The sequence below is a fragment of the Carex rostrata genome, chromosome 23 (genome assembly GCF_964058835.1).
Source record: "Carex rostrata chromosome 23, lpCarRost1.2, whole genome shotgun sequence".
Taxonomy (NCBI): Eukaryota; Viridiplantae; Streptophyta; class Magnoliopsida; order Poales; family Cyperaceae; genus Carex; species Carex rostrata.
The window spans coordinates 1,246,708-1,269,896 of NC_135940.1; the positions used below are offsets into that span (position 1 = coordinate 1,246,708).

General features: G+C 32.9%; 1 protein-coding gene and 1 long non-coding RNA gene across 2 annotated transcripts; one reads left to right on the forward strand and one right to left on the reverse strand.

The window, feature by feature from the left end:
• Positions 1-1,419: 1,419 nt before the first annotated feature.
• Positions 1,420-4,477, reverse strand: LOC144574731 (uncharacterized). Its single transcript, XM_078324773.1, has 2 exons — positions 4,105-4,477; positions 1,420-2,589 (listed from the first exon to the last, which is right to left on the reverse strand). The coding sequence occupies exons 1-2, from the start codon at positions 4,448-4,450 to the stop codon at positions 1,634-1,636; spliced, it is 1,302 nt and encodes a 433-aa protein (XP_078180899.1). The 5' UTR covers positions 4,451-4,477; the 3' UTR covers positions 1,420-1,633.
• Positions 4,478-18,741: 14,264 nt separating this feature from the next.
• On the forward strand, positions 18,742-20,096 carry LOC144575025 (uncharacterized). The gene is made up of 2 exons (XR_013518344.1): positions 18,742-18,944; positions 19,381-20,096. It is a non-coding gene; the product is annotated as an uncharacterized LOC144575025 (long non-coding RNA).
• The last annotated feature ends 3,093 nt before the right edge of the window (positions 20,097-23,189 follow it).

A 23,189-nucleotide genomic window follows, 5' to 3' on the forward strand; every position in this document is an offset into this window, starting at 1 on the left:
GGTAGAGGAAGACCGAAGACCACGTGGTGGACTGGCACCTAGCTCGATCGTTAGTCGTTTCCTGTGGATGCAAGTGGTCTCGTTCCAGCACTGGACGGCACTGCACAATGCAGCAATCAACATCCCTACTTTGGGAATCCATGTCCTTGTCCATTTATGGTAGTAATAAAAGTTGGGAACATTTCAAAACTTATTCCTAAATTATTAACTTTCACTATTTTCTTAATGAATGTATATACATATTAAATAGATTTATGAATTATTTCTCAACTTTAAAAAAATATTTACCAATTATTTTTGAATTATTCGCAAACTTTGTTTTTTTATTTCTTAAGACTTTAAAATATTAATTTTTAAATTAATATGCACTATAAGAACATGAATTATTTCAAAGAAAATACATATATCAGATTCTTAAACTCACAAATTCTTTGGTTAGCTCAACCTTCAAACCTATCGAAAAGCTTTTAAATGACGAATTCAAATTGTGAAAATCAATCTAATTAGTGAATGATGTGTTTACATGGTAATTTATTAAATTTTGAATTAATTCAGTATAAAGTCAATCAGTCCAAAAAAAAAGATTTAAAAGTTAATATTAATGTTTATTTGTTCCATCGCTTCTTGACTATTTAATTGTATAATAAATTAATTAGAAAATTTATAAATTTGACATGTAAATGCACCAATATCGGAACATTTTGGATTCGTGGCTTAAAATCAAGCTAATAGATTTTGATGTTAAGATCAAATTAAAAAACTTGGTGAGTTAAGAATACTCTAGTTCTACATCATGTATCATATTGGTGAGTGAGACTATAATACTATGCATAGTGGGGAGTAGTGTATTGTGGATCAATATCTTCTATTTGAAAGTTCAAATAGTCGATATGAACACAAACATAATTTTCACATTTTTGTATTTGGGCAAAATAAGACAGTTGTCAAATTGAAAGTAGTCATTAATTACAAAATAAATGCATTCATGAAAGAGTAGTAATTGCAAAATTTTACTTTTTAAAGAATAATAACTATCAATTTTCTCAGTTGAAAGTGTTTTTGAAAACTTTCATAATATGAAAGCTTTCAAATTTTGAAAGGATTCAATATTTCTGAAAATAGAAATGAAATTGCCAACAATAATTTTGCAATTGCATTTGCAAGCCATTGGAGATGCTCTACAAATCACTATTTTTGAATGATCTATAATTTTTAGATCAAATGATTTTCTACCTATTTAAAATAATAGTTAAAAAATTGGAAGAAAATGTAAATTTTGATTTAAAAGCACATCTTTATATGGAGATTTGACAGTTTGGACTTTAAAAACAAAAATATTGATCCATAACACGAACTAATTCCCGCTATATATGCATATTACTATAGCATCACTCCATGTTCGAATAACAAATTAAATTCTGTCAAATTATTCTGAAATCTTGAATTTCTCCTTGTGAATATTATACGTGTGTGCAAATATTAGCTGCACAGGTTGCATCATAGAGAATGCCACTGGAGAGAACTCGACATTACAAGGAGAAGAAGATCAATTCAAATTTCCTTATTATAAATTAGAAAGAAACGAAATTCAAACATGATATCCCCACAACATAATTACCACATGAAACTCAATTCAGGCTTCCTTATTAGAAAGGATCGAATTTGCAAAGGACTCCGATCCATTGTTTGGCGCTCCATTCAAACCGAGAATCGACGCAATCACATTATAAACCTCTACATTCTTAAAAGATGGCACCTTTCTTCCGTGTGCAAATCTTGGTCCTCTACCCATGAAAATAGTTCTCATAGAGAAAAATGCATTGTCATAACCATGTGCTCCGGCGCACTCTTTCTTGCTTTCTGATCTCTTGAGCTCCACCGTGTACCCCTCTCCTAACATCCCGATTATAGGAGGGATTCGGTAACTGGCTGCGTAATGTAGCCTCTCTGGAAGATCCTCTTTCAAGTACATTTTCAAATAGTCTCCGTTTTCGACCTTGCCCGAGTTCAATGCTTCGTTCATTTTCGATACAATCTCAGTTGCTGATACACCATCTGGTGGTGTTATGGCGAGAAGTGGTGATGTCGATACCACCCATTCGGACTCAACCGTGACCCATGGTGACAAATCATCCAAAAATATGACTCTTTTATCGCAAGTTCCAACCATGCCGTGATCTCCTAACATTATAACATTCACCTTATCAAAAATACCTCTCTCCTCCAACCCATCAATCAACCTGCCGATCACGGAATCGATATGCGCTACGGCGTCAGTTATTGACGGGTGGTCAGGTCCCACATTGTGACCCTGGGAATCGGGGTCCGAGAAATAAACCCCGATAAATGCTGGTCGTTGCTTCTTAGGGAGATCAAGGTAGCCTAAAATAGAATCGACTCGTTGCTCGAATGTTACCGATTCATTATAGTTCGGGCAAAATTGTTTTGGGCAAGTCCAGGAGCCCTTTGTCACCTCTGATCCTGGCCAGAAAATCACGGCTGCATTATAACCCTGGTCGACAACGGTTTGCCAGATGGGCTCCCCCAGCCACCACTTTGGGTCATGGTTTCTTGTTGTAAAGTAGTCACCTAAAATTAATGGAAATTAGCAACATGCCATGTTAATTAACAAGCACACACAATAAATTTACAAATCACAGACAATAATACTCCGCAAAATTTAATAAAGGTGGATGTTGTGTGTGTTTACTGGAATTCATAACACCTAAGGTAACAAAATATTTATGTTTATATGTGGACTGTCTGATAAAATATCCATGGCTATTAAAGGGGTCCCGTGCATTCCACCTCGGGCCGGATTGGTTCGGATTCTGATCAGACAGTTTGGATCTAAACAGAAATATTTTGTTACCTTAGATGATATTGAATTCTGTTTACTGATACATTTCTGTTTATGTTTGGTGCACTAATTATTTATTATTTACAGATTTGCCAAGTGTCCTCTGTAGTAATTCAAATTTCAAGTTACTGCAATCGAAATCAGGATCATCTGCATTCTCTCACAAATATTAAGAGGTCTCATGAATTTAAAGCTGAGCCGGATTAGCCCGAACTTTGATCAGACAGTTCGAATTCCAAATTCAAAATATGAAGTACTGTAGATATACGGACTTGTGCACATGACCGGTACAGTTTGAGATGGTAGTATACTGGTATATATATATATATATCCTGGTATGTACTGGATGGGCTGGATTGACTGAAGTGGTAGATTACAGACCATGTGTTTTGCTGACAAGCCACCGGATTTTTTTTATTTAAGCAACATTAAATATAGGATCACAATATCAGATATATTAATATATATATATATATATAAGGTTTGGCAAAATTTAAAGAGTGAGTCTATGGTAATATGCATATCACGATTTGGCACCGTGCTACGGCTCTATATTCGAGTTTTCAAGTCCTAACGGTCAATCCGAACCGTTCATCTTGTTTTCCATATTAATATGTGTTTGGAGACCAAATTTTACATTTTTTGAAATTTTTTTACTAATATTTTAGATTTATTGAAAATCGCTGTTTTTGGATGGTCCGGAATTTTCAGATCAAGTGATTTTCTAAATATCTAAAAAAATAGTAAAACAATTTAAAAAAATGTAAAATTTGGTCTCCAAACACATATTAATATGGAGAACAAGATGAACGGTTCAGATCGACCGTTAGGATTTAAAAACTTGAATATAGAGCCGTAATACGGTAACAACCCGTGATATGCATATTACCATAGACTCACTCAAATTTAAATGCCTTAGTATGAATGTATGATACTTGTTTAGGTTATATTATTTTCATTAATTCCAACTTTGATGATAATGACCTTATTAAGATCTAGAATTCACAATTTTTTAGTAACTGTTGACTTTTTGAAGTTGACTAACCATTAATGCTCCGTAATTATTTTGTAAAATAGATTTAAAAGAATAGTTATTTTGTTATTTAATTCTTTACTCTTACTAAACTTCAGATTTTGAAGTTTTTACAAGTTTTGAATATCTAGACTTTAACAACTCTACCCATGATAATATGATATAAACCTTTTTTTTTTCATTGGAGGGTATAAATGAAAAATGTACTTACCAGTAACCGGGTCAGGAAAATAGTTGTTTATAATGCCGTGGTATGGTGGGTAGAGACCCGTTACAATTGAGTAGTGGTTTGGGAAGGTAATAGTGGGGAAAGCCGGAATAAGGCCGGTCTCGGCCTCAGTTCCTTCTTGGATGAGGCGATGGATGTTAGGTGTGGAGGTTTTGTGTTGGTACCCGAACCGAAAGCCATCACAAGAGATGAGAATAACCACATCTTGGTTCTTCTTTCGTCGAATTAAAGGTGGAGTGTTGGCGCTTGAAATGGAAGTGAGAGAGATGAAAAAGAGAATAAGAAAGATTAAGCTTTTCACAATGGAGGTTAAATTAGAGAATGCCATTGTATACTTGTAGCTGGTTTATGCAGCGATTAGGGAGGAAAATAAGCTTCTTTATATAAACCACGAGATAGTACATATGATTTATTGTGGCAAATACAGTGAGTAAATCCATGTACTCGGAACTAGCGTGCCAACCATAGTAACAAATGAATTATTCGGATTCGGTTCGGTGGGGACAAAAATTTGTGATTCGGATATAATTTGAAAATGATTCGGAATTATTTTTAAATTTTGCAATTTATATTAATGAAAAAGATTTTTTTTTCAAAAAAAAAATTAGAGAATACAATCAATTTTTTATTGTGGTCCTTTCTACTATACTCACGTGCAGTGTTTTAAAAGTCGGTTTAGTCGGCCGAATATTCGTATTCGGTTGGAATCTGAATAGAAAATGAGTATTCGGTCCAGTATTCGGTCCAATATTCGGTTTCGAATATTCAGCCGCATATTTTTTCCACAAATTATCTATTCGGCCGAATATTTCCGAATAAATAATAAGAATCTGAATAAAAACCGAATAAGTTATAATTTTATTTATTTAAGTTTGAACGAATGTTTTATTTATTCTTATTTGTAGTTTTGTAATTTGTACTGTGGGTAGTTAATTTGTTCTTACTTGTGTTATGTTTTATTTATGTTTATTTGTAATGTTTATCTATGTTTATTAGAGTTAATGCTTACAATTTTTCATTTGAAAATTCGAATATATAAATTCGAATAAAAATATGAATATTCGACCGCATACTGTATATGCGGTATTCGGTAGTTTTTCGAATACCGAATAAGAACCGATTATTAAAATACTGCGCACGTGACTCATCAAAAATTCAAATTATACATGCCTCTGCCAACTTTTTTTCCAAAATGATGCCCCACCTAGAGGATTAATTTTGCCCGCTTAGGGCATGCCCGCCCTGCCCGCCCGTGTACCCGTGCCCGAGCTCGGGTATAGGTCGGGTACTCGAGTACACGGGTACGGGCAAAAAAAGGGCCAGACTCGATTTTTTGGGCAAATACCTGATCATACCCGGACCGACCATACCCGTACCCGACCATACCCGTACCCGTGTACTCGTGCCCGTACCCGTTTACCCGTTGTACCCTACCCGGGTACCCGTACCGGTTTACCCGTTGTACCCTACCCGGGTACCCGTACCCGTTTAAATTCAAAATTTCAAAATTTTCAAAATCCCTCCAACTCATTTAAATGCTGTTTTTTTTCTGTTTTTTAAATTCTGTTTTTTAAATCTGTTTTTTTATTTTTGTTTTCTAATTTCTGTTTTTTAATTTCTGTTTTTTAAATTCTGTTTTTTGAATTCTGTTTTTTAAATTCTGTTTTAATTTCTGTTTTTTAAATTCTGTTTTTCAAATTCTGTTTTTTAAATTCTATTTTAATTTCTGTTTTTTAAATTCTGTTTTTTAATTTCTGTTTTTTAATTTCCGTTTTTGGATTTCTGTGTTTTAAATTCTGTTTTAAATTATGTTTTTTAAATTATGTTTTTTAATTTCTGTTTTTTGATTTTATATCTTAGATTCATTTTTAATAAGTTAAAAAGTTGGTTTTTTAATTTATGTTTGTGAATATGTGAAGTAATTAGATTTGTTTTTAATATGTTATATTTTATTTTTGAAATTCGGATTTATTTTTAATAGGTTAAAAAAAGATGTTAGATTTATTTTTGTGAATATGTTACATTAGATTTTATTTTAAAAATGTTAGATTTATTTTTAAATAGATTAGATTTATTTTTGAAAATGTTAGACCTATTTTTGAATATGTTAGATTTATGTTGAATAGGTTAGATTTATTTTTAAAAATGTTAGATTTATTTTAAATAGGTTAGATTTTTAATTTATATTTTATTGTTTTGAAGTAATTGATTTAAGATATTTTTTATTTATATTTTATTTAACCTATTAAAAATAAATGAACGTTTACAAAATATATTATCAATTTAAAATGAACGTTTAGAAAATATATTATCAATTTAAAATGTAAACTAAAAATTTCAAGATATAAATAAATTATGAAACTATATAGTTAGAATGAGAATTTGAAAATAAAATAAAATGACTCGTGTAAAGAAATAAATAAACACATTTGTACTTAGCCGAATAAACATACAAATTTTCGCAATAATTGTCACACCCCAAATCCCGCGGGTCTGACAGCCTGCCGCGTGTATAAATCAAGCGTCACATATACACGCAAGGCAGTGGATCTTTTTATATGCATTACCAATATTCTCATTTGCTGCGTCCGTGTAATGAACCTGAAAATAATCGGGAGGGTGGGGGTGAGAATAAATTCTCAGTGCGAAATTTGCCACAGTTTAGATTATTGGACTTGCAATCAAACTCTATATTCAACAATGAAACCCAAACAATAACAATTCAAACAGATATATATAATCATAAATAACAGAATGCCAATGCTCGACAACAGTTTAATCAACCTGAAACACAGTTCACGGAATTTCCAAGATGAATTTCAAACACAACATATATTTTGGCTTAACTCAATTCAATAGGGCTTGTAGCAATTACAGATGTTCTTTCGAGCTGAACCATTATCAAACCCACATCTGTAGGGTTACTGACACCTACAGATGGCCAACCGCTGGACCCTTTATCTGACACCCATCTGCAATCGCTTGGCTTAACAGTTTATTACGGTCTGGTTTCAAATCACATAAAGAAAATCCTCTTTGGAATCATTCCAATAGTCGTAATATTCAATTGACTGTTCAAATGCATTAACACGTAGGAAAATGCCACCGAGCCATAGACGTTACACATGTCACCCACGATTTCCAATCACATCTCATAACATAATCACCCTCCCTCGTCCCAACCGGTACTGGGAACATCGAGGGCCGTTCACCTAAGGCCATTTAGGATCCTGGGAATCCAAGTCAGCATACAGCCCGACTTGGCAAATTCATTGGATCCAAGTGCTTAACTTCGTAAATCCATTCACATACATATCAAATCAAATCGTGGTGACTTTCAATCAAATCAGATCATAATAGATCGACACAACCTACAACCATACCAGCATGCAAATCACTCAAGTCACATCAATTCGAGTTTAATTTGATTGGGCTATGCAAATGCTATACACAATTCAATGATGCAATCAATGATATTCAACATGACAAACGAAAACACAGTTTAATTCCTGAAAATAAAGTATCAAACAAGTCCAAGAATCCCGCACCTTATTATGACGAGCGTACCGCTTAATTTAAAGATCAGGCGTCTCGAATTGCCTCGCGAAATCTGGCTCGACTGAGCCTACACCTATATTATACGATTACTTGGTTTAGTTCGGTTACATTCTCAAAACTTAAATTCCAAAAGCCGTCTTTCAATTCGTCAGTTCTTTTATACCTTTCGGCTCATTTATAATCATTTTAATTCAAGTCCAATTCCAAATTATATGTATATGGTCGGCCCTTATATAAACTTTCACCTTATTACACTTTGGTCCATTGGACGTATCAATTATTTTATTCCAATTCAAGTCCTCTTCAAGTCCTCTTCACAATTATTTAATTTCACATATGGCTCAAATTATAATACTTCACATGCATGGCCGGCCATAGCCTCAAACAATTTACATCTTACAAATTGGTCCCTTATTTTTATACAACTCACATAGGCCTTATATTTTATAATTCATACCCCTTATTTTTTTTATAAAAATTCCCAAGGCTTGTATTTTGCACAAAACAACCTTCAATTTACTTTATTTACATTTTTGGTCTCTGTCAAGTCAAGGACTGGTACACACACAAAATCAGCACCATTTACCGGGAAAATCAACAACCCGAGCAAAGGTGTAATTAACTATAATTCCCTTTACAAAATCCTAACTACAATTCCCTTTAATTCATACAATCACTATGGTCATATATTTTACCATTCCGACCATTAAAAAAATAATCATTTTGCAATATAACCCCTTATACTTAATTTATTCGAGCAATTCGATCGAGTCGGGAAAATCAACAACCCGTACTCGAAACTTAACAAATTCACATCCTACGACATTAATCAATTCATCAAAACACACAATTCACGAATTTTAGAAATTAACCGCAAGAGAAAATGTCGAAAGAAAGTGGCATGTTCCGAGGGTTTCGCCGTGCCTTGTGGCCACCACAATTGAATCAACTACCACAGATTTAGTGTCTCCAACCACCACCTTAGCACCAAGAGACACCCGATTAGCACCCGCAAGCAACAACGAAAACCCCCAAATTCTAGGTTTTCGGATCCTTACCAAATCAGCGGAAAAAAGTGAAAAACCGAGAGGGATCAATCGAGAGAGGAGGTCCATGGTTTAGAGAGAGAAGAAAGGAAGGGTTTTCTGGTGGGGCCGCGGGTCAGTGAGCAAGGGCGCGGGTTAGGGTTTTGACGGGTGGGGAAGAGAGGCGGGAAAAGAGAGAGAGGTGGGGGCGGTGCTGGTGGGGCTCACGGTGAGAGAAAGAGGAGAGAGTGGGGGTGGCGGCTGGTGGGCGGCTCGCCGGCGACGGAGGAGGGAAGAGGGGGCGGAGCCCCTCTTGGTTTGGCGTAGAAGAGAAAATAGAGGGGGGGTGTGTTCTGTCACGGGTAGAGGGAGAGGAGAGAAAGCGAGTTTATTTGGGCTGCTTTGAGATTGGTGCTAGATTAGATCCAAGGGTTCACAAATATATGCATTTTCAATATAGTTCCATTTAAATGATTCATGGTTCATTTACTTTGTAAAATCGAGTCGAAGTTTCATAAAATTTTGCAATTAATTTCGTATGTATATTTCGGACCTTTATTTGTCAATTTAAAATCTAAATAATGCGTTATCAAACAATATATATATATATATATCAAATCAAATATCTAAAATTCATAATTGAATGAAATTCGTAAGTTTTATATTAATCTTATTGGTACAATAATTTTGTATATTTATTCTCCTAATTAGAACTCAATACAACTATTTATTTTATGTTTTAACCCTCTAAATTTTAATGTACCTAATTTTATGATTCATTTATATTTTGAAATTTTAGTTTCGTTTTAGTCGGTCAGAAAATTTCTGAACGATCGTTAAAATAATTAAACTTTTTATTTAAGTCAGATGATCGATTTATAAATTTTAATCAAGTTTTAAAATTTCGGAATGTAACAATAATAATTTATATATATAAGTTACAAATTTTATTTATTTAGGAATTATAAAGATGTGACTTGATAATTTTATGTATATATATATATATACACACTATTTGATATTGAAGTATTGAACTATTCAGATTTTAAAAGTCGAATTATAAACACGTAATAATATTTATACGACACTGTTAAAAAAAACAGAAAAAAAATATCCTAAAATTAAAAAATATATTAGAAATTGATCAACTTTTGATCTATAAAATAGTTCTTTTAGACAAAATCAATTGTCCTAATCTGAAAATAGTTTAATATTCTAATTCTCAAATGAAAAAATTACTTTTATGCCTGAATCTCTGTCTTTGCTCTCTTCAATGATGGAAATTAATTGTTTTGCTAATATTTTGTTTTGAATTTATTTGATTAACTATTAAGTGATATTTGACAATTTTCAAATTAAGTAATGAAAATGTTGAGTTTAAGAGTAGAAGAAAAAAGATAACAAAAATAAACTCAAATATTAGTTTTAGTGAAACTAAATAATTTGTCAAATATCACTAATGGACACAAATGTGATACACTAGAATTGCATAAAACTTTTTATTATAACATTAAAAAATACACAGAATTGACACAAATTTAAATTTATTTGGATTTTTTTACAATTAGTTATAAATTTTCAAAGTTCTACCGTAAGAAAAAACTTCGAACATCTATAACTTTGGCTACGAGTGTCGGATTCACGCGTTCTTCGACTTTTCGGAAAGGGGAGAACGAGACGGATCCGATTTTGCAATAATAATTAGAATGATAATTTAAAAATAAAATAAAATGACTCGTGTAAAGAAATAAATAAATACATTTGTACTTAGCCGACTAAACATACAAATTTTTGGCAAGAATAATTTATATATATAAGTTACAAATTTTAATTATTTAGGAATTATAAAGATGTGACTTGATAATTTTATGTATATATATACACACTATTTGATACTGAATTATTCATATTTTAAAAGTCGAATTATAAATACGTAATAACATTTATACGACACTGTTAAAAAAAAAAACCAACAAAAAAACCATAAAAAAAAACAGCAAAAAAAAAAAATACCTGTACCCGCCCTACCCGTCAAGGGTACACGGGTACGGGTATAGGTCGGGTAGGGTATGGTTTTTGAAAAAAATACCCGACATACCCGTACCCGTATACCCTAGTACCCGTCATACCCGTACCCGAGACGTACCCGTACCCGTGCCCGGGTATACCCGGGGTACCCGTACCCGCCCGACCATTAATACACTGCCCACACCACATGGTGGGCCCTGCTGCTACTCCAATAGAGAACAAATAGCTAACTTTTGTGGAGTCCGCTACCACAGAAATGAGACCGAATTTTTTATAAATATTCAAAAAAAATAATTAAATTTAAAAAATAACCAAAATTTTACCGGATTTCGAAATCTATCCAAACCGCAAATTTTTTTCAGTAATTCAATCTAAAACCGCAAAAAAAATTTGCGATTTTACAATTCCAAAAGCACGGTTAAAAAAAAAAACAAAAGCTGCAAAAATATTTTGCGGTTTTACAATTTAAAAACAACAGAATTTAAAAAAAAAATTTATTGTTTCAATTTTTTTTTCATCTTTCAGCTTTTTTTTATTTAAATAGAAATATTTCTAATTTATTTATTTTTTTTATTAAAATATTATAAATATTTAATATATTTCTTTAAAAATAGATGGAATACTATATAATTTGATTTATTAGAAAGACTGCTACAAATAATCCGGATCAATATTTTTCATGCCGAATTTTTTGCGGCTGTAAGAAAAATTAATATATTTCTTTCTGAGTTATTGGAAAAAAAAATAAAAATGCATGGAGTCTGAGTTATTGATCCCATTTTAAAAGTCACTTCTAGGTAATACAGAAAATATTGTGATCCTTCTAGTACATTTAATTTATAAAAAAGTTGTATCTATTTTGAGAATTCTTTTTAATAACAATCATTAAATAACTTAAAATTTTTATTTTTTTCAAAAATAGAAACAACTTTTTATAAATTAAATGCACTAGAAGGATGACAATATTTTCTGTATTTACTTAGAAGTGACTTTTGAACCGGAATCAATAACTAAGAATCTAAGCATTTTTATTTTTTCCAATAACACATAAAGAAATATATTAATTTTTCTTAGAACCGCAAAAAATCCGGCATGAAAAATGTTGATCCGGATTATTTGTAGCAGTCTTTCTAATAAATCAAATTATATAGTATTCCATCTATTTTCAAAGAAATATATTAAATATTTCTAATATCTCAATACAAAAAATAAATAAATTATAAATATTTCTATTTAAATAAAAAAAATCTGAAAAATGAAAACAAATGAAACCGCAAATTTTTTTTGCGGTGTTTGGATTTTTTTTAAACAGTGATTTTTGAATTGTAAGACCGCAAATTTTTTTTTGCAGTTTTACAATTCAAAAATCGCAAAATTATTTTGCGATTTTATACTGAATTACCGCAAATTTTTTTTGCAGTTTGGGTAGATTTCGATATTAAAGTTCATAATAATTATCTAATTATAATATTGATGAATAAGACAACTTATTTTAATATATATTAAACTATATGGTATTGTAACACTGTGAACTTTTAAAATTCAGATTTAATTAAAATAATAAGTGGTTAAATCGAATAATATATATATACGTATATACGAAATTAGTGACGTGGATGGTGAACAATAATTATACGATTAATTGTGTTAAGAAAGAGGAGCAATAGGTGTTATATATATCATTTAATCAATATCGAACAAGTGGAGGGTTTATTTTGCAAAAATGCCACTTACAAGTGGGGGCCCTTGTCATTCCTTCCTCTTTCCCTTCCTTCCTTTCCTTTCCTGCGCCCCCAATCTCTTCTCTCTTTTCCTTTGTTTTCGCCAAGAGAGAAAGACAACGAGAGAGTGAGAGAGAGACAACCCTAAACCCTCCCCCGGTGACCGTATTGCCCGAAAACAGAGATTTAGGAAGAGGAGCTCAAACCTCGCACATCCATCCGTTCCATTGGTAATTCCCCTTTCTATTTCTCTCTCATTTCTTGATTCCGTGTTTTTAGGGTTTCGGTGAAAACCCGTAGAATCGTACCAAACTGATTATTCCGTGCCTTTGTTGTTTCTATAGTGTAAATTGATTGATTCCGTGTTCCAAAGTGCAACCAAATTTCCAATTTACGAATTTTCCAAAAAATTGATTAGGGTTTAAAATGGTAAAAGTGCCAGAATTTAATAAATTGACCTATGTATAGATCCTAACGAGCACGGCTAGCGGGATTGACGAGCTTACCGAGTCGCGAGATCGCGGACCCTCTACGTGCCCTACGTAACCAGGTGCGGGGGTTCACGGGATCTGTTTTGGGGTTTATTCGTAGAACTAAATAACGGTGCATATTATTATATTTATGTTGATTGCTTGATTTAAATAAACTGTGCATAGCATGTTGAATCTCTGATTGAAAGCATTTGTTGCCGCATTGCATTAATTGTGATATTAGTGTAATTGAATTGTATAACTGTTATGATTCTCATGTTGGTACGGTTTATCGATTGTTGATCTGTCGTTTTGAATAAGTGAGTGGAACCACAGTATGACTTGGATTGATTGTGTGAAGTGAACAGTGTATCATAGTGGAAAGTCTAGCTAGCTACTAGACTTTCATCCAGGACCCTTATGCGCATCTGGAGAATGGCCCTAGTGAACCCAGTACCGGTTGGGTAAGAGAAGTGCAGTGTAATTTTAGGTAGAACTGTGGTTCAGTGGTTCAGTGAAAGTGTCAGTGATTTCTTTTTGAGAAAAGTGATATTCTGTTGCATATTCGCGGAATATGCCCGTGTATATTTTTAAGTGATGAATTTATGAGATTGTATGACTTGAAACCAGAAAATAGAACTGTTAAGCCGGAGGTGATCGATAGTTGATATATGTACCTCATAACCAGACGTATATATATTATATTTGTGAAACCAAATCTTTCTGGAAATTCGTTGATTGATGTTGATGAGATGTGAATTGAAATCCGTTTGAATCTATTCCCAGTACATGTGCATTTATTATTATTGGTGAATAAATAAATAGATACCCTTTTGCTAGTGTATTTAGTTATGGTGATGGATTTCTCACAAATCCAGTAGCCCTTTAAATTCCGCACTGAGAAAACGGATGACAGGTTTTCTCACCCCCTCCCCTCGGGGAATTTTTCCCTTTTTAAATTGATATGTGCAGGTAAACGCGAGTGAAGTGGGACTCGGGCTCGACACGTGAGTATAGGCCGGTCTAATAGGTTATGCCAAACCCTTTTTTTTGCCCATTTTGAATGTGTAGTTGAACTCGTAGTCGGTTATTTTGATGTATAGGTTATTATCGAACCGTATTATGTTATAAAACCCTAACGGTATGTTTTTAAATTGTTGTTATGACTTAAATGTTGAAATTGCATGTTAAATGTCATTAAAATTTCTAGTGAATGGGGAATAATTGTTTAATTATACGGGAATTTGATTGGGTTTGAAAACGGGGTGAAATTTCACGAAAACGGGCAAAGGAATGAAAAACAGTACCCTTATTGCGGGCCGCAATAACCCTATTGCGGGCCGCAATGAGAGTAGACAGAGGGAAATTCGCAGTTATAAAATCCAACCAGGTCATTGCGGGCCGCAATAAATTCATTGCGGGCCGCAATGAGTAGAGGTAGAGACGATTTGCAGAGGCTGAAAATTTTGGAACTTGTTGCGGGCCGCAACAGCCCTATTGCGGGCCGCAATGGGGATTCTGAAAAATGCTGTTTTGGGTATAACTTAGCCAAATTAAATCGGATTTGAACCAAACTTGTTTTAAATCAAATCCTATGATAATATGATTGTATTTTAATTAAAATTTATGTGAAAAAGGACTAATCTGGACCGTCCATCTTGATCGGTAAATTTGACTAATCTGGGCCGTCGGTTAAAGGATTTTCATGAAATTTGACATCTCCGAAATAAAATTTTCATGAAATTTGACTTATTCGTAACCTCAGACAACGCTCGCAGGGGGCTGCCGCCCCCCTGCCACCCCCCCGCATACTCCTAGAAGCAGGCCCACATATATAAACTTAAATATATATATATATATATATATAAATCCGCATATGCGTCCGCATACCGCATATGCGGCATGTAGTGGTCTTCCGCATGCATGAACAAAACCGCATTTTAAAACACTGGCGAAAACTGCGCGACCCCCTGTTCCGGGGTGTGACAGGTATATATCTACTATTCTGATACAGATAATTAAAACTTAAAATCATATCTGTATCCGCATTTAATTTTTTGAACATGAATCGAATATTATCCACTCCATTTGCACTCCTAATATTCGACCATTATATGACGAACAAAATATTTGTTTTCATGTTAAAATTATTATGTCATTACAAATTATATATCTCATTAACAAAAATTAATTACCAATATAATCATATTTCTAATGAAAGAAAACAACAACAAAAATATCCGCACAAACAAATATCCTCAAAATTAAAAAAATATAGATACAAATAATTATTCATATCCGCTTCTAAAGAATAAAATTATACATGCATCTATATCTGTATATATATTTAAATATTCAAATCCGTAAAAATTCAAATATAGATCCAAATGGATAATATCCTATCTATTTGCACCCCTGAGTGTAACCCACATATACTAACAATAGATACATGCACGAATACAAACATAAAGATCCAATAAAAAAATATTGTTTATTTAAAAAAAAAAGCATTGTACGTAATTTTCATATAATTTAAAGTAAAATGGTATGAATATAATAAAATTGTTATCGTATTCATGTGACAATTTTATACGATTGATTCTCAATATTTATTTGATATCTATAGTTTAAAAATCTAACTTCTATTGTATGAAATATGAATACATGTGCTATTAAGTTGTCAAAACACAACTAACGCGTCATAATACATATATAGTAGGAAAGATAATATAAATAATATTAAGAAAATGTCACACCCCCGATCCGGAGGTGCGACAATTCTACTACATCTATTTACCATTCAATATACGTAACATAAGGCATGAATCTTTTTATGCATTGCCAATAGCATCCATTATTTTTACCACATCCAAATTTATTCACAATAATTGTCTGATATTTTATAGTGGATGATGCTAGAGATATACTCTTTGCACCCTGTCAAATATAATAAATTCAAATCACATACCTTTAGGTGGCTCTGCTGTCAATTATAACCCGGAAGCATTTCTCTGACTTCACATAATGAACCTGTAACCCACAAGGGGAAACGAGTGAGAAATAATAAATTATTTTTCAGTGCTGATTGCCACTCAGATTATTGGATTCGAAGGAAATCCATATTCATAATGAAATCACCGCACAAGAAATTATCAGTTCAGTTCTATAATGACGAATGCAAATGCTCAATAACAATAATCAATCGGCAATCAATATATATAACATTAACCGGAAATCAAATAACTATTAACAGGAATATTTGGGACCTAATATTTACAACCACTAAGTCTGGTAACACTAACAGATACCACCCTACTTGTTTATGCAGACGCCCACCATAAACCCACGTCTGCCTTTAATCATATCCATTATCTGTAGTGTTAGACTTATACCGTAATAACAGTTCTGGTTCATACTCAGACATTTCAATTTCAATAATTCAGTTCAACGATAATGCACTTCAATAGAATATCAGTATTGCCACACCATATAGGTAGTGACCAGTAAATATACATTTACCACAATTTTATAATCATTCAGTCATTTACAATATCCTCTACCCAATCGGTATTGGGTTCAGTTGAGGACATTTACCATATGCGCATAAGGATCCTGGATCAAAGTCTAGTAGCGATCTAGAATTTGAATTATATATTAATCATTTTTCTCCACTGTATGGAGGTTCAAGAATTACAATATTCAATATTCAATTAATTTAGTCACTGTGGTCTCAATTAATCAATAGAACAAGAACAAACAATCGATAAACTGTACCAAAATGATAGATCAGTAAACTTACCTTTGCAATTTTGTTTCAGTTATATTGTGGTATGCATATGATGCATCAGTTCAACAATGCAGTCAATCAATCATTCAAAATGCACAACGAGTTACGATTTAATTCTTAGTCATGAATCTCAGACTAATCCAATAACCTCGCACCTAATATCGTAGGGCAATAGATGAGATCACCATCAATTTGTATGTCCTAAACATTCTGTCTCATCAGTCTTTTTCATAATCATACCTACATTAACAATAATATACACATTCTAATAAATATTTGTGTTTAGTTTCGATGTCATACGGTACCCTGTGTGATATCGATTAAATTCTTATACATATAATTAGACACTTCCATAAGACACTCCACTCGTATCCATTTCAACTAATGACATCTTTTGATCAATTAAAAAAAATCATTTTGTTAATCCTTTTAATTTCAATTTGATTTCAGTTTAAAGTCTAGATTTGAATCCAATCCAATTAACTAAGTTCTAGTCCACCAGTCCAAGTATCCAAATAATCAAGATCAAAATTCAAGTTCATATTCCAATTTTATATTTTATTGCTTCTTTCTCGAGTCAGGACCCAACTGAGCCAAGAACATTATTTATAACTTTATTTCTTCTTTAATTTATACATGTCCAAAAATCCACTTAATTTATTTCAGCCGAGCCTATAAAGCCCAGCTTAATTTGAGTAATCAAGTTCCATAAAACTTTTACAACTGACTTAACTATATGTCAATTTTCACCCAGGCCCCTCTATCAGATTTTATTTACTAGTTCTTATTATTTTTGCAAATTATCCCTTATCGTTCTATTTCCCTTATAATCAAGTCCTTAAAAGTTTAGATGGGTGTACCAATAAACCCTTTAAACTGGTACGGATAGGTACGTACCTGTTTTCATATGGCTTCAATACCCCGCAAACTACTTAGCAACACAAATGGAACTAAAATAACCCGAATAAGGTAAATGGAGCTCAATACCGAAAGGTACCGTTCGGGTTGAACTATATAAACCAAAAATCCAATAATCAAATTACCATAACAATCATTAGGTTCAGATCCGATTAAATAATTATATATAGACAGCAAAAGAGAGGCCTTTGGTAAATTAATTAGGCACTATAAAAGCCATTGTCAATTAAATCACTACAAGTTTAACTTGTATATTCTAATCTGTGTGATCATTTTTCTTTCCCAAATCCCTTAATTATTTACACTTTTACAAATTAGTCCTTAAAGATCAAAGAGGTCTATTGGTAGTGATCTGATCGGTACTATGGTCAGAACAGAATCTCAGTATCACAAAATAATTAGACAATGATAAAGTGCTATATTAATTTGAGGTCAGTATCAGACTATCAGGTTCATTTTCAATCAAGTACCACTGTATAAACCAAATGAGAGGAACATGTATTTCACATATCTACACCCTCTACTGTTATACTTTCATCATTATAAACAATTACTTTAAGCCTTAATAGCATATTTGAGTAAGAACCGAAAAAGATGAGCAAAATACCGTAAAAACTGGATTTTCGTGTTAGAAACCTTCCTTACGATAAGCTTTCTCTAGCACTCATGGCTCATGCACACACGAAAAGAGAGAGAAAAGCTTTTCTGTTTTCAATTTTCTTTTCTTTTCCAATTATATGTCGTTTTTTTGTTTATTTCTCATTTTTCTTTCTTTTACGGGAGATCTGAAGGAATCCCCTTATAATTGAGAAAGATCTAAAATATGTAAGTTGGTGGTGTTTCACCTAGCAATGGCAATGGGCCGCGTGGCCATGTGCCATTTGGGCATTCTTCAATAAATTTATTTTTTTGTTCTTCTTTTTACAATCTAACCTTTTTGTTTTAAATTTTGAAAACTAGTCCCCAACCGTACATGAAAAGATATGTAGATATTACTAAGTTTTGAATTCTCTCTTGTATCTACTTTTCAATATTTATTTCATGTAGAAACTTCGATTTATTAGCATATTTTAAAGAGGAGGGATCAAATGCACCAAAATTCCATGCTCCCAAATGCTTCCAAATCGTGGACCGTTCGATTGGCGCTTGGAACTGTGCCATCACAAGCGCTGAATCTGGCTGCTAACAGAGCAGGTCCGTTAAATGTTAAATGAAGGTATCTTCGTTTTTATTTCATCTCTTCTTGTCTTTTCTCGCTCTCTTGTCCAGATTGGAGAACCTCCGTTCTCTCCCCGGCCGCCCCATCTCCGACAAGGTGCAGGTTCTCTCTTCTTTCTCTCTTTCCTTTCCTTTCTCCTCTCTCTCTCTATTTGTGCGTTGCTCTCTTATCTTCTCTAAAGTAGTTAAACCCTAAAACCGTCTGTTTAGGATCTGAGCAGAGTTGCTCTCTGTTGTTTTCTTTTAATTTGCTTCTTTAATAGTCTAGTTAGGCCCTGAATTGTGGCTTTTTAATAGTTTAATTAGGCCCTGAATCGTGACTTTAATTCAAATATTGACCAATTGTAGTCAATTTGAGGTTATATACCTAAGCTTACTGGTATGGCTCAATACCAGTACAAACCATTTGAACAACCTTATTTGCTAAAGCTAGCACCTTGATGCACGTGTTGAGTTGTTGACTGTTGTCTTTTAATTAGTTCATTTTTTTTTTACTTTTGTCATGACATCTTAATAGTTAATATGTCTCTTAGAAACAAGAGTTACAAGATCATTGGTGAGTGTTCATATTTAAAGCTCGGATCAAGCTGCAAAACTTTAAAAAAAAAATTCTTCAAGTAATTGTAAATAGTTTGATGAGTCAAGGGATATGAAGAGTAGTTGGAGACTTGGAGTGATTTAAGGGCTTCTTGTTGTTTCTGTAATCTTGATGTTTTGTATTGTGAAATAACTTCTATTTAAGACTTAATTAACTTTATGTTCTATATATGAGCGAAAAGAAAGCACTGTGCAATATGAGAGACCAAATGATTCCCGGGCGAACACAAATGCTTTGCAGATGCTGTGCCCTACGTGGCATGAGGGAAGATCGCATCCAGTGTGGCACACAAAAGGAGAATGGGGCAATCAAGGACACCAACCACACAGTAGTGATGACATTAATGGATAATGGCAACACGTGGTCTTGAGAGAAGCAGAAAAATTCAAAACCAGATGAAGCAATGATTTTTCAAACCCAACACGCAAAGGCCATCAACGAGCATAGGTGTTTCAGGTGCTTCGCAACAGGCCACATCAAAGCACAGTGCCGGGAACTGTACTATGATTTCCTCTACTCAATGTTTTGTAATATCGTGCAATGTTTTGTTTGTAATATACGAGAACTCATTATTTCTAATAAATGTAAAGGCTGCAAATAGAATGAGCTGGCTCTATCCACTCAATTTTAAATTCCTCCTTTGTTAAGCAATTATGTGGAAATGTTTGTGAATTATTTATATTTTGTACCTAAGTTTACTGGGACATCTAATGGTTGCTTATATTCATTGAAAATATTTTACGTTGTACCTCATAGGAGGTCGATAATTCATTACATTATTAAGTCATGAAATTTGACCAAACTAAGCAAGCATTACATCATTTTAAGCACATGACATTCATTATATTGTAGAAGTTAAAAGTACTAATCTTGATCAAATTGCTTGCAGGAATGCAAAGACCAGTAAACCAAATGAATAAAGATTGAATTTCGAATATATCTGCATATAGCCGAAAAATAGCACAATTAGTTAAAATAACAAAATTGGCCAGAATACTATAACAAAAAGTGCTAAATATTAGGATGTCATGATCAAAGCCAAAAAATAGACTAATTAAAAGACAACGATAAGAAAGACAGCATTTTCATTAAGGTGTTAGCTTTAGTAAACAAGGTTGTTTAAATGGTTTGAATTGGTATCGAGCCATACCAATCAGCTTAGGTATAGAACCTCAAATTGACAACAATCGGCCAATATCATACTTAAAGCCACGATTCAAGGCCTGACTAGACTATTAAAGAAGGTAATTAAAAGAAACCAACGGAGGCAACGGAGTGCAACTCCACTCAGATCCTAAACAGACGGTTTTAGGGTTTAACTACTTTAGAGAAGAGAGCAACGCACAAAGAGAGAGAGGGAGGGGAGAAAGGACAGAGAGAACCTGCACCTTCGTCGGAGATGGGACGGCTGGGAGAGGGTGGTGATTCTCCAATCTGGACAAGAGAGCGTGACAAGACAACGAGAAGAGAAATAAAATAAAAATGAAGATCCCTTTATTTAAAATTTAACGGACCTGCCGTTAGAGGCCAGATCCAGTGCTAGAGATGGCACAGACGGTTTTAGGGTTTAACTACTTTAGAGAAGAGAGCAACGCACAAAGAGAGAGAGGGAGGGGAGAAAGGACAGAGAACCTGCACCTTCGTCGGAGATGGGATGGCCGGGAGAGGGTGGTGATTCTCCAATCTGGACAAGAGAGCGTGACAAGACAACGAGAAGAGAAATAAAATAAAAATGAAGATCCCTTTATTTAAAATTTAACGGACCTGCCGTTAGGGGCCAGATCCAGCGCTAGAGATGGCACGGTTCCAAGCGCCAATCGAACGGTCCACGATTTGGAAGCATTTGGGAGCATGGAATTTTGGTGCATTTGATCCCTCCTCTATTTTAAATTAGTCAAATATTTATTTCATAATCAGCGATGATAGTAATTCACTCTAAAATAACTTAATCGTCTTACCAATTTGTTCAATAAAATAATATTTCACTTAAAATGTTATCTATTTCACTCAAAAACACATCTAGCCATTTCGTATATTACATTCAATTATTAATTTCAAAATTTTATTTTGCATAATGTTACAAAAAATATTATTAAGTGTAAATTAAAAAAATTAACGAAACTAAACAGAATGTCCGTACGTGTGCAGGCACATGTATATATATATAGAGTTGAACTACAGTGTTATGATAATATTGTTATATATGTTGATACCCTAACCATACCTTTAAATTTTGATTGATCGATCCAAATTAACGTGTAATCTACAGATTAAAATTTTATTAGAAACCAAAATTTATATTTTCTTGAAATTTAAACAGTTTTCATAATATCTTTTTGAATAGGAGAAAATCATATATTTTGAAATTTTTGAACTATCCAGCAACATTGTTTTCTCCCAATAAAAACAGAAAATAAGAAGAGTGAGGCTATAGTACTATACATGGTGCATGCATATATATTGTTATGTACTATGAATTAATATTTTTATTTCAAAGTTCAAACAGATGATCCGAACTGTTCAACATAATCTCCATATGAAATGTTCTTGGAGAATAATTATTATATTTTTTTTACATAGATAAAAAATCACTTGATCTAAATATTCTGCACCATTTAAAAGTAGTGATTTTTCAAGAGTAAAGAAATTCAAAATAAATATATAAAATGAAACTACTATGACATTACGAGCGTAGACTCAAAAATAGATTTATGAGATTAACTACTACATATGACATTAAGCGATAAGATGATTTTTGAGGTCTAATGAGCTTGATGTAGAAGGCAATATATCATGTATAAATATGTATAAATCTAACAAGATGATTTTCTTTGCCCATATGCGCGCTATGAATGTTAATTAATGTTTGGTGGTTAATTTAATTTCCTCAAAGCTTGGCTTTCAACTTTTGAAGCCTCATTGGCAGCTAGCATATAAAAATTCTTCAAATGGCCGGGTGGCAACATGGATTAATTATGTTGTTTAATTGTTTGCGTGACATGGTTCCTTTAATTTGGAAAGAAAGAAAGAAACGAGAGGGGGAAGAAGGCATGCAGTCTAATTAATATTCTAGCTGAGAAGTGAGAAGATACTCTGCATGCATTGCTAAGATATATGGGTGTGTTCTTACAATTTCTTTCTTTTCTCTATTTTTTTTCTTGCTAATGATGTACTGGTAAAATATATATATATGAGTAGTGTTAGAGTGACAACATGTATTTCTGATACTCGATCAGTATTAATTAATTAATGCATAACTCTGGCAGTAAAAAAAAAAAAATTAAAATAATCTCATATAACTAAGTCTACTGATAGTGATAGGAGAGCATTCCACATCTTTCAATTATTTGGAAACGAGACAGCTCTTTACCGGCCAAAGAAAATAAACTTAATTTTTTATTTATAGAAAATCATATAACAAAAATACAAGACATTAGATAAATTGTATTCATATTTTGATTGCATAGAAAGAATTAAATTCTTTTTCAATTCTGGTATGGAATTCTTAAATAATATTTTTATAAAACATAATTATAAAAACAGTAATAAAACATTTTTCTTCTCTCTTCTTCCTTCTCATAACCTTGACTTTCTTCTAATTTTTTTTTTCAGTCTTTCGTTCATCTATTTTTTAATCCAATTTTGTAAATTTGTATATTTTTTTAAGAGGAGTCAGAAAAGTCTCAGATCTACAATTTTCTCTAAGAATATTGTTATAATTTTTTTTGGATATATAATAAAAAT